The sequence below is a fragment of the Dendrobates tinctorius genome, unplaced genomic scaffold (assembly GCF_039654945.1).
Source record: "Dendrobates tinctorius isolate UK_male_01 unplaced genomic scaffold, ASM3965494v1 ptg000319l, whole genome shotgun sequence".
Taxonomy (NCBI): domain Eukaryota; kingdom Metazoa; phylum Chordata; class Amphibia; order Anura; family Dendrobatidae; genus Dendrobates; species Dendrobates tinctorius.
The window spans coordinates 1,528,731-1,543,212 of NW_027361986.1; the positions used below are offsets into that span (position 1 = coordinate 1,528,731).

Here is a 14,482-nt window from a genome sequence, read left to right on the forward strand (position 1 = left end):
ACAAAAATACTCACCCACGATCCGAAGCAGTCCACGAGTGTGTCCCACGACGATCTTGGGTAGAGAACTGCAGCATCAGATGATGCTGCCGTTCTCTACGGGCTGCAGGAATCCAATGACGGAAGGTAGGTATCCTTCCGCACTGTATTCCTCCGCCACTTAAAAAAAAAAAAAAAGTCCCTAGTCTCACTTTATGCCATTGCTGTGTGGGAATTTCTAGGGACGTTTTACTGTGACTTTGAGTGACAATGCTCCCCTCTGATTTGTGTTCACTTTGAGCAGTCCTTTTCCCCCTGCAGCTTGACATGTGTTGGTTTGAACAAGATACAGGAAGTGTCTGTTCAGTAAGTGAAGAGAGACCCGTGCCTGTGAGAGAAAGATTTTTGCCTGTGATAGAGAGACTGGAAAATAAGTGTGTCCTAACACTGAGAGACTGGAAAATGAACTATCGGCTTTAAGGGAAAATATAGTGATCGGATACCGCAGGATTGATCACCAGGACCGTGTCAGAAGGAAAGAGTCGCATCATACAACCAAAGTAGTTGTCCCCAAGCACCTGTACCCTGAGAGAGACAAGTATTCCCTCAACATTGAAAGTGGGAATAAAAGTTGCCCAGACCTTTAAGAAAACGGATCCATTAACCTGGAGGAAGAGCTCAACTAAATAAACTTATAAGTAGTGACCCCCGACCGCTGCTATGTCGCTGGTGAGATCTGCCTGTTTGGCATCTCACTAGCGACCACTTAGCGATGCACCAGCGATCCATATCGTTATCGGGATCGCTGGTGCATCGCTAAGTGTAACGGTACCCTAAGTCTTATTTTCTGGCATATAAACCTCGGTCTTTCAATAAATCCAGTGTTTTGTTTCTGCCTCCTCGTCTACTGTACCGTATTTGAGTTCTGCCCGGCGGTGTCATTCAAGCACTGCTTCATAAAGGCAATGGATAAAAATGCAAAGCATTCAAGTATCTCATTGATAAATTTCCAAGGTTGAGTGAAGCAATGATAACAGAAAGTTTTTATTGGACCTCAGATTCATAAGCTTCTTCAAGATCAAGATAAAGAGTTTATCCGTTTGTTGCAGGGCAAGGAAAGGGATGCATGGGTAGCATTTGCATTAGTGGTTACTAATTTTGTGGGAAACTAAAGAACAGATCACTATGAAGAGTTGGTGGAAATCTCAAAACATATAAGGATCTTGGCTGTAACATGTCCTTAAAGATTCATTTCTCACATTCGCATCTCGACTTATTTTCACCAATCTGCGGAGCAGTGAGTGACGATCATAGTGAGAAATTTTACCAAGCTATTGCAGCTATGGAGAAAAGATATCAAGGAAAATTGAATCCATCAATGCTTACAGAGTACTGTTGGACAATTGTAAGAGATGATAAGATGCAGAAGTACAATAGTCAAGCAAAAATGAGTTGTCACTGAATGAGGTCCAAATTTTGTTTATAATTGTTCATAAATCACAATAGTGTTTAGACATGTTATAGTTATTTGAATTGTTGCTAAGTTTCTTCTAAATAAATATCAGAAAATTGGCATAACAAAAAATTCTGCATCTTTTTATTTGCAAACGTAATGTATTTTTTGTATGCGTTTTTGTACAGCAATGAATGCATTTTTGAGCTAAATAAAGATATTTTAAAAAATGTTTTGTGATGTAATTTCTTGGTTCAACACCACCTTTTTCATGCTGATGCAGTAGTTGGGCTTGGTGTCAGGAGCTGTCATTGTCACATAGCTATGTGCTTCGTAATGAAATGGTGTCAGCCCGTACCTTCATTACTAAGCCGATAAGTAAACACAAACACATTGTCACCAGCCTTTGTAGGAGAGTTAACAGAAGGAACTTACATAGGCTGTAACCACACAGCAACTGTTAATTTTAAAGAAAAAAATGAAAAAAAAAAATGGCATGGGCTCCCACATAATTTTAATAATCAGCAGAGGGAAAGCCGATGGCTGAGGGCTGATGTTAATATTCTGGGAAGGAGCCAATAGCCATAAAGGTTCCCAGGCTATTAATATCAGCTTACAGCTGTTTGCTTAGACTTTACTGGCTAGTTTACAGGAAGAGCCCAGAAAACAAAAATCACACTTGGCCCCCCTATAAAATCCAGTGTTTTGTTTCTGCCTCCTCGTCTACTGTACCGTATTTGAGTTCTGCCCGGCGGTGTCATTCAAGCACTGCTTCATAAAGGCAATGGATAAAAATGCAAAGCATTCAAGAATCTCATTGATAAATTTCCAAGGTTGAGTGAAGCAATGATAACAGAAAGTTTTTATTGGACCTCAGATTCATAAGCTTCTTCAAGATCAAGATAAAGAGTTTATCCGTTTGTTGCAGGGCAAGGAAAGGGATGCATGGGTAGCATTTGCATTAGTGGTTACTAATTTTGTGGGAAACTAAAGAACAGATCACTATGAAGAGTTGGTGGAAATCTCAAAACATATAAGGATCTTGGCTGTAACATGTCCTTAAAGATTCATTTCTCACATTCGCATCTAGACTTATTTTCACCAATCTGCGGAGCAGTGAGTGACGATCATAGTGAGAAATTTTACCAAGCTATTGCAGCTATGGAGAAAAGATATCAAGGAAAATTGAATCCATCAATGCTTACAGAGTACTGTTGGACAATTGTAAGAGATGATGAGATGCAGAAGTACAATAGTCAAGCAAAAATGAGTTGTCACTGAATGAGGTCCAAATTTTGTTTATAATTGTTCATAAATCACAATAGTGTTTAGACATGTTATAGTTATTTGAATTGTTGCTAAGTTTCTTCTAAATAAATATCAGAAAATTGGCATAACAAAAAATTCTGCATCTTTTTATTTGCAAACGTAATGTATTTTTTGTATGCGTTTTTGTACAGCAATGAATGCATTTTTGAGCTAAATAAAGATATTTTAAAAAATGTTTTGTGATGTAATTTCTTGGTTCAACACCACCTTTTTCATGCTGATGCAGTAGTTGGGCTTGGTGTCAGGAGCTGTCATTGTCACATAGCTATGTGCTTCATAATGAAATGGTGTCAGCCCGTACCTTCATTACTAAGCCGATAAGTAAACACAAACACATTGTCACCAGCCTTTGTAGGAGAGTTAACAGAAGGAACTTACATAGGCTGTAACCACACAGCAACTGTTAATTTTAAAGAAAAAAATGAAAAAAAAAAATGGCATGGGCTCCCACATAATTTTAATAATCAGCAGAGGGAAAGCCGATGGCTGAGGGCTGATGTTAATATTCTGGGAAGGAGCCAATAGCCATAAAGGTTCCCAGGCTATTAATATCAGCTCACAGCTGTTTGCTTAGACTTTACTGGCTAGTTTACAGGAAGAGCCCAGAAAAAAAAAATCACACTTGGCCCCCCTATAAAATCTAACCAGCAAAGGCTAGGCAGACCGCTCCAGGCTCATATGGATATTGGCCCCTCCCAGGCTAAAAACATCAGTTGTCGGCTACGCCAGAAAAGGCGCATCTATAAGATGCACCAAATCTGGCGCTTAGCCTCATTCTTCCCACTTGCCCTGTAGTGGTGGCAAGTGGGGTTCATATTTGTGAGGTTGATGTCACCTTTGTATTGTCAGGTGATATCAAGCCCACAGGCTCCATTAGTAACCCCATAGTGATATTGTCTAAAAAGACAGACATCCAGAATAAAGTCCTTTATTTGAAATAATGACAATGACCTTTAATAATCTTAATTAAACCATACTCACCGAACGCCTAATCCACATAAGCCAACTTCTCCTGCAACAAAAATAAAATAATAAACCAAAATATTCCTCACCTGTCTGCCGAGAAGACAATCCTTAATGTCCCATGTCGATCCTGATCACTTTGAGAGCAGTCACATCAGTGATGTGACTCCTCTCAAAGACATCCAGTGATACATGTGGGAGTGATTACCTCCTGTCAGTGTATCACTGAGCTGCAATGAGAGAGGTCATAGGAGTTCATCACTTGATCAGCTCCGGTGATCTCCCTTACGGCACCACTGCTGTGTAGGAAAGTTCTTACACAGCAGTGCCGTAAATGAGAGCAGCGGAGCTGATGAACTCCGGTGAACTCTCACGGCAGCTCAGTGATACACTGTGGGAGCGATTGCCTCCTGTAACTGTATCGCCGGCGGCTGGGTGGAGCAGTCACATCTCCCGATGTGACTGTTCTACACTTGAGATCGACGTGGGACACTCGGATTACCTGGACTATGGCGGACAGGTGAGTATATGTTGGTTTATTATTTTACATTATTTCTAGGAGACGTTGGCATTGGGGGTTGGGCGTTAAGGGTGAGCATAATGGTTGTTTTATTTTTATTTGAATATGTATGTAATTTTCCTTTTTTTTAACTGTGAGCACAGGTGTCGGCAGATGAGACTATGTCTCCCAACAGCGGCACCTGCTGTTATCAGGGACAGCAGACATAGCTTGATGGGAGCAATAGTCTCATCGGCCCACGCCTGCGGGTCACAGTCACAGCCGTGGGGGTCACGCTGACGTCTGCCAGCGCTGTGACCGACAGTACCGGCGGAAGCATTACCGTGGATGACAGTCACAGCCGCGGGGAAATTCTGACATCTGTCAGCATGATCCTGCAGCGCTCAGACTGACGGTCTTACCGGCAGTTGCATTACCACCGATAAGATCACACAGATGACAGCCTGGGAAACACTATAGGAAGCCGGTAAAATGCAAAACAAAAACTCAGAAAATCTGCAACAAATCCGCATTTTTACACCTATGTTTTGCTGAGGATTTGACTGACTCAATTAAAGTCAATGGGTGCAGAAGCACAAAAAGAATTGACATGCTGCAGAAATAAACGCACTGCAAATACTGGTGGAAATTTACTGATCTTGTGCACAACACTTCAGGATTGTCTTAGAATTAGCTTGCATTAGGATTCCATTGCGTTTTTGGTCCATTTTTGCGTGGAAAAAAACGCTGCGAAAATGCATCAAAAAAGCATGGTGTGCACATAGCCTAAAAGGAAAACTCTTTGATATCATATAAACAAGAGCAAACCAAAAATTGGCATTGCCAAATTTGAATTCTGAAGGACAAAATCATTGAGAAATGGTTCATTTCATAAGTGAACCTGACAACTTTTGAAAATACAGTGTGTAAAACAGTGTAATCTTTTATACTGCATGAAAATCCCAATTTTGAAATGAAAATTACCCAATAAATGAGAATTTTGCTTCTTCATCAGGTAGCGGTAGCCTGTTTATATGGCAAGATAATGGTGAAATATGCATTTTAAAACAGCTAACAGGAAAAATTCAAAAAAACTCATACCACAAGATATGGCCTTCCCAAAACCCTGTCTGATGACAAATGCACATATAGCAGGATGCAGCAGGCCTCCACTAATAAAGGCAAGGGGCAGCTCAGGTGCAAACTGATAAAACTGATAAAAACAACCACCCCATGTAGGTAACAGCAGGTTCGCAGGATGCAGTGGTTACACTGGGGCCACGGTATGGCCGTCTACAGGTCCTTATACTCTATAATGTCACTTATCTGTCCTGACGTCCCTCGGCATCTCTGTGGAAGCTGTGTTGCTGATGAAGCTGCTTTGGCGTCTTTGATAAGGCTGCTCTGGCATCTTTGATAAGGCTGCTGTGGCGTCTTTGATGAGGCTGCCATGGCGTCGCAGCCGCTGGGCCCAGGTGTTCCAGTGCCCAGGAGGAGTTGGGGCACAACAGGCCCTGATGGAGTCCTGAGATGAAGTAACCCCCTGTTGTAACAGCGGGGTTGCGCTTGTTAGCGAGTTCAATGGGACTCCTGTCCCCAAGCAGGGTTGTATTGCAGTCCTCAAGAGTGGCGGTTTACTGGCCATGTGCACAGCCTGAGGCTGTGTGCAGAGTGTCTCTATTGACGAGGAACAGGCCCCAACTGCCGACTGCAGCGAGGTGAAGGTGGCTGTGAGTGGTGATAGACAGGTCGCAACCACGGGCTGAAGTGAAATGGCAGCATCCGCGGGTGGCAGCGGGCAGACCGCAACCGTGTGCTGAAGGGGGATGGCAGCAGCTGGGAGAGGGAGCGGACAGGCCGCGGAGGGCTCGAGCTCAGTAGTAATGGCCAATGATGACCGGGGGTAGATCGTAACCTGGGATTGGGGTGAAGAGGCAGTCCCCTATCGGTAAGCTCGGCGCCTCTTTCCTGAGGGCCACTGCATATCTACCCACTGCTGCTGGTCTCTTCTCTCAACTGTCAGTGTCCTTCCCGTTCTCTCACGCCCCCTCCGTCTCCTGCTCCGTGTCACCAACTGACTCCTCTCCGTGCTCCCTGTCCCTTTTATACTCGCCCCTCCCCTTGCTGTCCTGTCACTCTCAACAGTCCACTCTCCTCCTCTGTTCCCCGGGTACTGTTTCCTTAGGAACTCAGATGGCGGTCCCCTTGGTTCCGGCCAGTACACTCTGTGGGGGTCCTCCTCCCTACACTCCCCCATCCTGTAAGCTCACCAGTCCTCGGGCGAGGGCCTCAGTATACTTGGGCTAGTCTGCGGAGGTGTCAGTTTTCGTTGCCATATGAACTGGTCCTGTCCGTATCGTTCGGGGGCTTGCCGGCTGTTGACCGGAATGGAGGGGCGCTGATGTCACGATTGTTTGTACTGGGGCTCGCTGTGCGGGCGGTTTAGCTAATTCGCATAGGCGACAGGTCCGGCAAGTCTCGTCCACAACAGCATGCAAGCATGGATGGTAAATTTTCTGTTGTAACCATTGCAAGGTTTTTTTGAGCTCTGAAATGAGCCCCTTTTTTGTGGGCTTCTCAAGTCAGTTTGTTAAGTTGGGCTCCGGGCGCAACTACCTGCCAACTCGTCATAGATGTTGTTCGTGATGTCATTTTACGATACAATAGCCCCTTTCGGATAACCAGTCTCTCCCATTGTTGTAACATCAGCGATATGTCCTGAGTCAAAGTCTGTCTTTGTGAGTCAGTGGGCAGTTTGCCAGTGGTTACCCATTTCCAGAGAAGCCCAGTTTCTTTGTCTTCTTGCTGCTGTTGGATCCACTTATCCCGGGATTGCTCTAACATGCCCCTTAGGGTCTCCGTGGGAGGTACTTCCTGGGTGGCAGCTGTAAGCACGGCAGCGGTGAGGGCGAACGGTATCTCTTCCCCTTCTAATTCGTCGTCTCGACTTTTCCCTGGGGTTGTATGTCGAATCCTGGAGAGAGCATCAGCGTGTACATTCTCGGCCCCTCTTTTATAGAGAATTTTATAGTTGAATTTCGCCATCCGGGCCACCCATCTTTGTTCCAGAGCTCCCAGTTTGGCGTTTTCCAAATGGGCCAGCGGGTTATTGTTGGTCCGCACCACTACTACTCCGTCATGGTCCACACTACTGGGAGGAGCTTGAGCTTAAAGGAGCTGTAATTGTCAGGGTTGCGCTCGGAATCATGGAGTGAGCGGCTTCCATACGCGATCACTCTCTCCCGGCCCTCTTGAACTTGTGACAACACAGCCCCCAGCCCGTGAAGACTCCCGTCAGTGTACAGGATGAACGGTTGCGAGAAATCCGCATATGCTAACACCAGAGCATCCAAAAGCGCAGCCTTAAGGTCTTGGAAGGCCTCTTCTTGAGGTTGTCGCCACTGGATTTTTCGTCCATTTGCCCCAGCGGGAGCCCCCTTCAGCAGGTCGTGCAGGGCTCGAGCCCGGCATGCAAAATTCTTTATGAAACGACTGTAGTATCCGGCCAACCCTAGGAAGGCCCGCACGTCTTTTATCGTCTCGGGAGTAGGCCATCCCTGAATGACAGCAACCTTTTCCCGGGACGGCCTTATGCCCTCCGCTGAGACGAGATGACCCTGATATTCGATCTGGGTGCACAATAGATGGCATTTTTGGGGTTTTACCTTCAACTCGTACTTTTGCAGCCGTTCGAGTACCTGCCTCAACCGCTTCAGGTGGTCCTCAAAAGTGGCAACATAGATGATGATATTATCCAGGTATATCAACGTGGCTTCAAAATTGAGATCTCCCAGACACCGCTCCATCAACCGCTGAAAGGTCCCCGGGGCGTTGGCCAGTCCGAACGGCATTCAATTAAACTCAAATAGCCCCATAGGAAGTATGAACGCCGTCTTTGCCCTGTCTTCTTCTGACATAGGTACCGGCCAGTCCCACTGGCCAGGTCCAAATTATATCTCAATTTCTGCCACAAATTTGTGCAGACATAACAAAGGCAAATAGGCAAAAATAGATGAATCAATAAAACCAATCATTTATTAATAAATTTCATAAAATTCTTTTTACAAGGAAATTTCTAAAAAAAGGGAGTGCAAATGTAATGATAGATGCTCACAGAATTAAGCTTTATGCAACATAATCACAGAATGTTTTTTCCTTTTCTTTTTTAATTTTTTTACATACAAATTATCTCCAAATAGTGTTTATTACTTAAGCATAAATTCATAAGCTATATTTATACAAACTTCTGTCTAAATATTTTTAGGAAAAGGCCCGATAGTTCTAAAAGCAGAAGAAACACATCTTTGATTAAATAGTGTGAAATACACACTGCTGAAGGTAAATAACAATTGGGTTTAGCTCCCTATACTATGTGTATACCAGGTCCAAAGTAGAAAAGTACATCGCCTTCCCCAAGGCGGACAAGGATTCTTCTACTTGGGGTACGAGTCTTTGATAGCGCAAACATTCAGCTTTCGATAGTCCACGCAGAATCGTAAGGTGCCATCCTTTTTGCGGACCAACACAATAGGAGCCGCCCAGGGGCTTTGGCTTTCTCAAATCACTCCCTTTTGTAGCATTTGGGCCAGCAAAGGTTTCACCTCTTGGTAGAGTTGTGGAGGAATCTGTCGATATCGTTCACGGATGGGGGCTGCTCCTGCCGTGGGAATTCCATGGGTGATGGCGGTGGTACATCCAAAATCTTCCTCATGACTAGCAAATACCTCGTGGTACTGTCCGAGCAGTGTTTTTATCTGAGAGAGCTGGGCTGCAGTTAGCCCAGAGAGTTTGGCCCGCATTTGTTCCAGGATGATTCGACCCTTTCCCTGAGTTGAAATTTCGGTAGCCTGTAGAGTACAGATAGTTACTTCCCAGGGGTTCTCGGATTGCACTCTCAATTGAACTGCAGGGGCCGGTAGTACTTCTTCAAAAGGCCACTCTTCCACTCTCCTCCTCTGTTCCCGGGGTACTGTTTCCTTAGGATCTCAGATGGTGGTCCCCTTGGTTCTGGCCCGGACACTCTGTGGGGGTCCTCTCCCTACACCCACACCCACCAAACCATGGAGGGGTTGGCTGCCTAGCAGAAAAAATGCACATAGATAAGGCTTGCATAGGACGTCAGTCACACTTAAGCCCCCGTTACACATAATGATGTCCCAGCGATCCCACCAACGATCCGACATGATGGGATCACTGGGACATCGATAGGCTGATCACTGGTGAGCTGTCACATAGACAACCCCAACGATCAGGATCAGCGACGCTGGTTTCTAATGTAAACGTTGGGTATCTAAGAGCCACACGACTCCTGGATACCCGCTGTTTACCTTGAAAACCGGCGTACACGCTGGTTTCCAAGATAAACATCGGGTATCTAAGAGCCACGCGATTCCTGGATACCCGCTGTTTACCTTGGAAACCAGCATGTACGCCGCGGCTCCTGGATACCCGATGTTTACATTAGAAACCAGCATCCAGCGTCGCTGATCGCTGGTCTCTCGCTGCCACACACAGCGATGTGCGCTGGCCAGCGGGAGACCAGCGATCGAAAAACAGCCCTGGCCGATGCTGCACAATCAGCGATAACCGGCAGGGGGGCTGTTCGCTGATCCCCGTCACACACAGCAATCTCGCTGGCGAGATCGCTAATGTGTCACAAAATCAGCGATCTCGCTAGCGAGATCGCTGTGTGTGACGGGGCCTTTATATGTGTGACTGACGTCCTATGCAAGCCTTATCTATGTTCATTTTTTTCTGCTAGGCAGCCAACCGTTCCATGGTGGGCGTTGAGTGGTTGTTTTTATCAGTAGTTTGCACCTGAGCTGCCCCTTGCCTTTATAAATGGAGGCCTGCTGCATCCTGCTATATTTGCATTTGTCATCAGACAGGGTTTTGGGAATGCCATATCTTGTGGTATGAGTTTTTTTGAAATATGCATTTTAACAACGGATGTTCACGACTATTTTGCCGTGTAAATGTCCCTTAAGGGCAGACTTGTAAGGAATGATGTGGCCTGCTTCGAGATATTACTCTTTCTACTGATTTTTACACTATTTATATCCAATATCATTGGGAAATTTGGTTGAAACATTTTCATGAATGTTATAATTTCCCATTGTGAGAGCAAATGAGAGCACTGAACACTCGAATACTTCCAGGAACTCAATTTACACAAATGCATTATCATTCGTCAGCTAATGATTTTAGCAAGTTCTATGAAAAAAACCTTAATCATTATACTTTAATTTTCTTTTCACTCATCAGCCCTACGTGTTTTTTTCAATACTGAAAATAAAAATCCTAGGTTACCCTGACTTTGGTATCAGCTGTGCTCAAGACATTGAATGAAATAGCTGCTATAGAAAATGCAGCTTCTGGAAATAATTACTTCTAATTACATATCACACTTTCTGTCACCCAGCACATTGTTAAAAGCCAGCCTATTGTTATCGGAAGCTTAAAACTTACTTAAAATATGCCTTCAGAATTGGAGGCATAGTCGTAGGGGCGGACATATCATTGGTGCACCCTGAGCAGCTGCACAGAGGCTCCAGAGGTCAGGGGGTCCACTTCCACCTCCAAAGTAGCAAGCAGCTTCTGTCATAGGTAGAAACCTTGGCCGGCCAATGGTCCATGCATGAGGTTCTTGTACATTGGCCCTTTTCTGTCGGCGTCCGCTACTGCGTAGGCATCACGTCATGTGAGGCTGCTAATGCTACCATGAACAAGCCTTTTGCAAGCTATTCCTTTTCCCAGAGCCTTTGGGTCACCCTGGCCTTCACCCTTTAACCCCTATCGTGAGATCTGGACTTACACAGGGCCCCTCGGCAAGGGCCAAAGAGTCAGCTGCTGTTAAGTGGAGCAAGTTGGCAAGAAGAATTGTCATGTAGCCAGGTCAAAACCAAGAGGGCAGAAAAGGTATAAATCGTCAGGCAGGTGAAACGTCAATAAACAAGAACATAAACAAGCCGAGGTCAAAATAGGAAAAACAAATACTAATCAAGAGCAGAAACCACTGACCTTAGCCAGTGAAGCACAAAGCTATATCTGGCAGCTTTCAGCAATAAACTGGAAACTTTGGTAGAGTGCGGTGCTTTCCAATTGGCTGAAGCAGGCGCTACTAACATCAGCTGGACAACATACACACCAATATTGTCAGACTGGACAACACTGTAGGACCCAGCCACATGGATATTAGTGGCTGGACAGAACCTGTGCCGTCCAGAGCTTCTGAATCCGACATCTCTCCTATCACAAGATCCACCTGCAGACTGAATATGGTGGCACCTGACGACTGAAGCAGATATCGCCGTAGTTGACTCTTGTGGAGATGTGGCAACAGTCTTTCCACTGGCATTACACAAAAGGTTAGTAGTCATTTGGCATACTCTTTGGATCTTGTGACTCTATTCATCAAAGTTAACAAATTGCATTGTTGTTTTCCTTTGTATTATAAGTGGTTTTTAATTTCTCAGCAGAAAAAAGATGACAATAGAACACATAAATGCAAAATACATGGACACATACAAGTCTTCATCAGTCATTTGGTACCTTTCATGGTGGGTGTTGTGCGTGACACTTTTTTCCTCAGATGTGGGGACATAGATAAAGTAGACTGTAAAGAGACAAAGAGGCATGTTGTCAGATATCATTTTGACATTCTGAATGGTGTACAAATCAATCATTATGTCTTTACCTGGATGGATGCAATTGTTATTGTTAAGAAGTATATTAATCAATAGGGACAATAGGGACACAGATCTACTTTTTTCACACCAGGATTTAATCTCCCTTTCTCCTGGCTTCTATTGAACTGATACTTAAACACAAGGTATTCTTTATGCAAAAAAAACTTGTGATGATGAATATAGAAATGTGAATGCAAGAGATGTTTCTTTAACTGAAATACAATTCATTGAAGGCTTAGTAATCCAATTTCATAAAAGGATCTCCAGAAATAAACACTTTTTTTTTTAATCAATCCTTTTTTTTAAGTTCAGTACACTCTTCCATATGGTCACTGTCATTTCAGCAAACTTATGTTTATTAGATTTCCAATAAAATCACTTAAGAGATTCCAACTAACCACTGTAATAAAATGAGTAATATTTACCAAAAATGTATTTTTTTGTGCAAAAGAAAGCTATGGCCTCTAAGGCCCAATTCATTAATATGCGTAATCCAGGACTTTCGCATAAAACATCTTAATAAGTCTCAATATTTTTGCCGAACTTGAGAGTTGTGCTTTTCAGGATGTGAGCCATGTACCCACTTGCAAGAACACATTGTGGATACACCACACTGGAGGCACTGGTATCTCATTGACTTTGTCATTGAAAAGAAGAGGGATATGATGGACTTTAGAATAACGAGCCATTTGTAGTGCCGATTGCTGGACTGACCACTGCCTCATTGTGTCTAAGTGCAGGCTTAGCACTCTGCTGTTGAGGAGACCCCCAAGGGCAGAAGACTACAAAGAGGCTGAATGTCTCCTAGCTGAAAAGCAGAAGCGTTGCAGAAGAATTTGCCAATAACCTTGATGGCAGACTGTCAAATACACCACAGTCAGATGAGACCAGTGTTGCATATCAGTGTACGAACCTTTAACATGCTATTTACAATACTGCCCAGCAGAAGTAACCAAGACCGGCTCGACGAAAATGACAAAGAAATAAAGGAACTGCTAGAAGAGAAACATCAGCAGTACAAAGCGCATTAAAACGACCCCACGTCGCTAGCCAAGAAGGATGCCTGTACCAGCATGAAAAGAAAGGTACAGATAAAGCTACATAAGATGCAGGACAGTTGGTTCAGAGAGAAGGCTAACAAAATCGAGGACTAAGCAGACAGCCATGACCTCAAGTGCTCCGTCTTCTTCAAGCTTCCCCCAGACTGCAGGGGAAGCTCTGCCTCCCTAATCCTTCCTCCTGGGGACAGAGGATGCAACCTCTCAAGTTTAGGACCAAGCGTACAGGTACCCGTGGTTTGGTCCACCTCCCCACAACATTCCCCCTCTCTTTTAACTCGCCATTCCACAGACGAGGCTTCGTCGTACTCCACAATGCTCTTCTGAGGGCCGACAGCTGCCCACCATTTTCGCAACTCCTCCTGCCTCTCTGGCTCCATCTTCTCCCAGTAAGGCTTGTAGTGGTCACTCCACCTCAAAGTGGTAGGGAATGGGGATTCTTCCGATATCTGTGCAATATCAGTCACTTGTACACCTTTATTCTTCTTTTTCCTTTTCTTGGTTTTACTGTCAACAGACGTCTGAGCAGACGGTTCGTCCCTTTCCTTGTCTTCATCGGAAACCTTAGGGACTTCTTGCTCAGACTCCTCAGTCTGGGGACTTAGTACTGGCAACTCTTCTTCGCAGCCATCCTTCTCCTCAGCAGTTGTTGCAGTTTCCTCAGGTTTAGTTGCAGCGCCACCGTTTTCAATGTCTTTGGGTTTGTCTTCAGTCTTGTCCTCTGACTCCTCAGCAGCAGCAGCCTTAGCCTCACTCGTTGTCTCACACAGAAGCTTCATCTTTCATCCAGTCAGGATCTTGTGGGCTGGCAGGCAACAAACTTTCCACTTCAGAGAATGGAGCAAGTGGTTCTTCCTCTTCACCATCGGGAACCTCAGGAACGAGTGTCACCAGATCTTCTGGCGCTGTCTCCCCTTCTTCAGGACCTTGTGGTCGCGAAATATGTCAATGGTCATCACGGGGGTACGTCCCTTTCCTCCCTTCAGGCTGAAGCTCACAGACGGAACCTTTGGACCCAAGTGGGAGCTCTACCAAACTCACCTCCACACGTCTAACCAATGCAGTTGTCTCATCATAGTCAGTGGACACTTTCTCCACCTCTCCCTGGTGTTGGATGTCGTGGCTTCATCTGGCTCTGGATGGAACTCTCCTCTTCCTGCTGTACCACTCTCTCCAAGGACGATACTCTCTCCAATTAGCTGAGCCTTCAGAGGAATGAGCAAACTTTCCCCGTCATCTGTCTCGCATGGGGCAATTTCTGGACAGGTGTCCCACTCTTCCACACGTCCAACACTCGATCCGGCGCCGGCCTGGTGGGCGCTTTGGTTTGGATCGTCGACCTCGGTAGGAAGCATGTCTCATTGACCTTTGCTATTTACCCCGCAAACTAAGAATAAATCTTGGGTCAACGGCTGAGGTACTTCTGATACTCTGCACCTCTTATCTGACTTCCTTAGGGTTTTGCTGCGAGTCACCTTGGGGTATAACACGGGACTCCAAGACAGCCATAAGAA

The 14,482-nt window shown here is 45.0% G+C and overlaps 1 protein-coding gene across 3 annotated transcripts in view; it reads right to left on the bottom strand.

The window, feature by feature from the left end:
* Positions 1 to 14,482, bottom strand: part of PPP1R1A (protein phosphatase 1 regulatory inhibitor subunit 1A) — a 282,252-nt gene that overhangs the window by 35,344 nt on the left and 232,426 nt on the right. For all 3 annotated transcript variants that reach the window (XM_073561422.1, XM_073561421.1, XM_073561423.1), the window contains exon 4: positions 11,774 to 11,837. In XM_073561422.1, the coding sequence (XP_073417523.1) occupies positions 11,774 to 11,837 (64 nt within the window). The remainder of the gene's footprint in view (positions 1 to 11,773; positions 11,838 to 14,482) is intronic.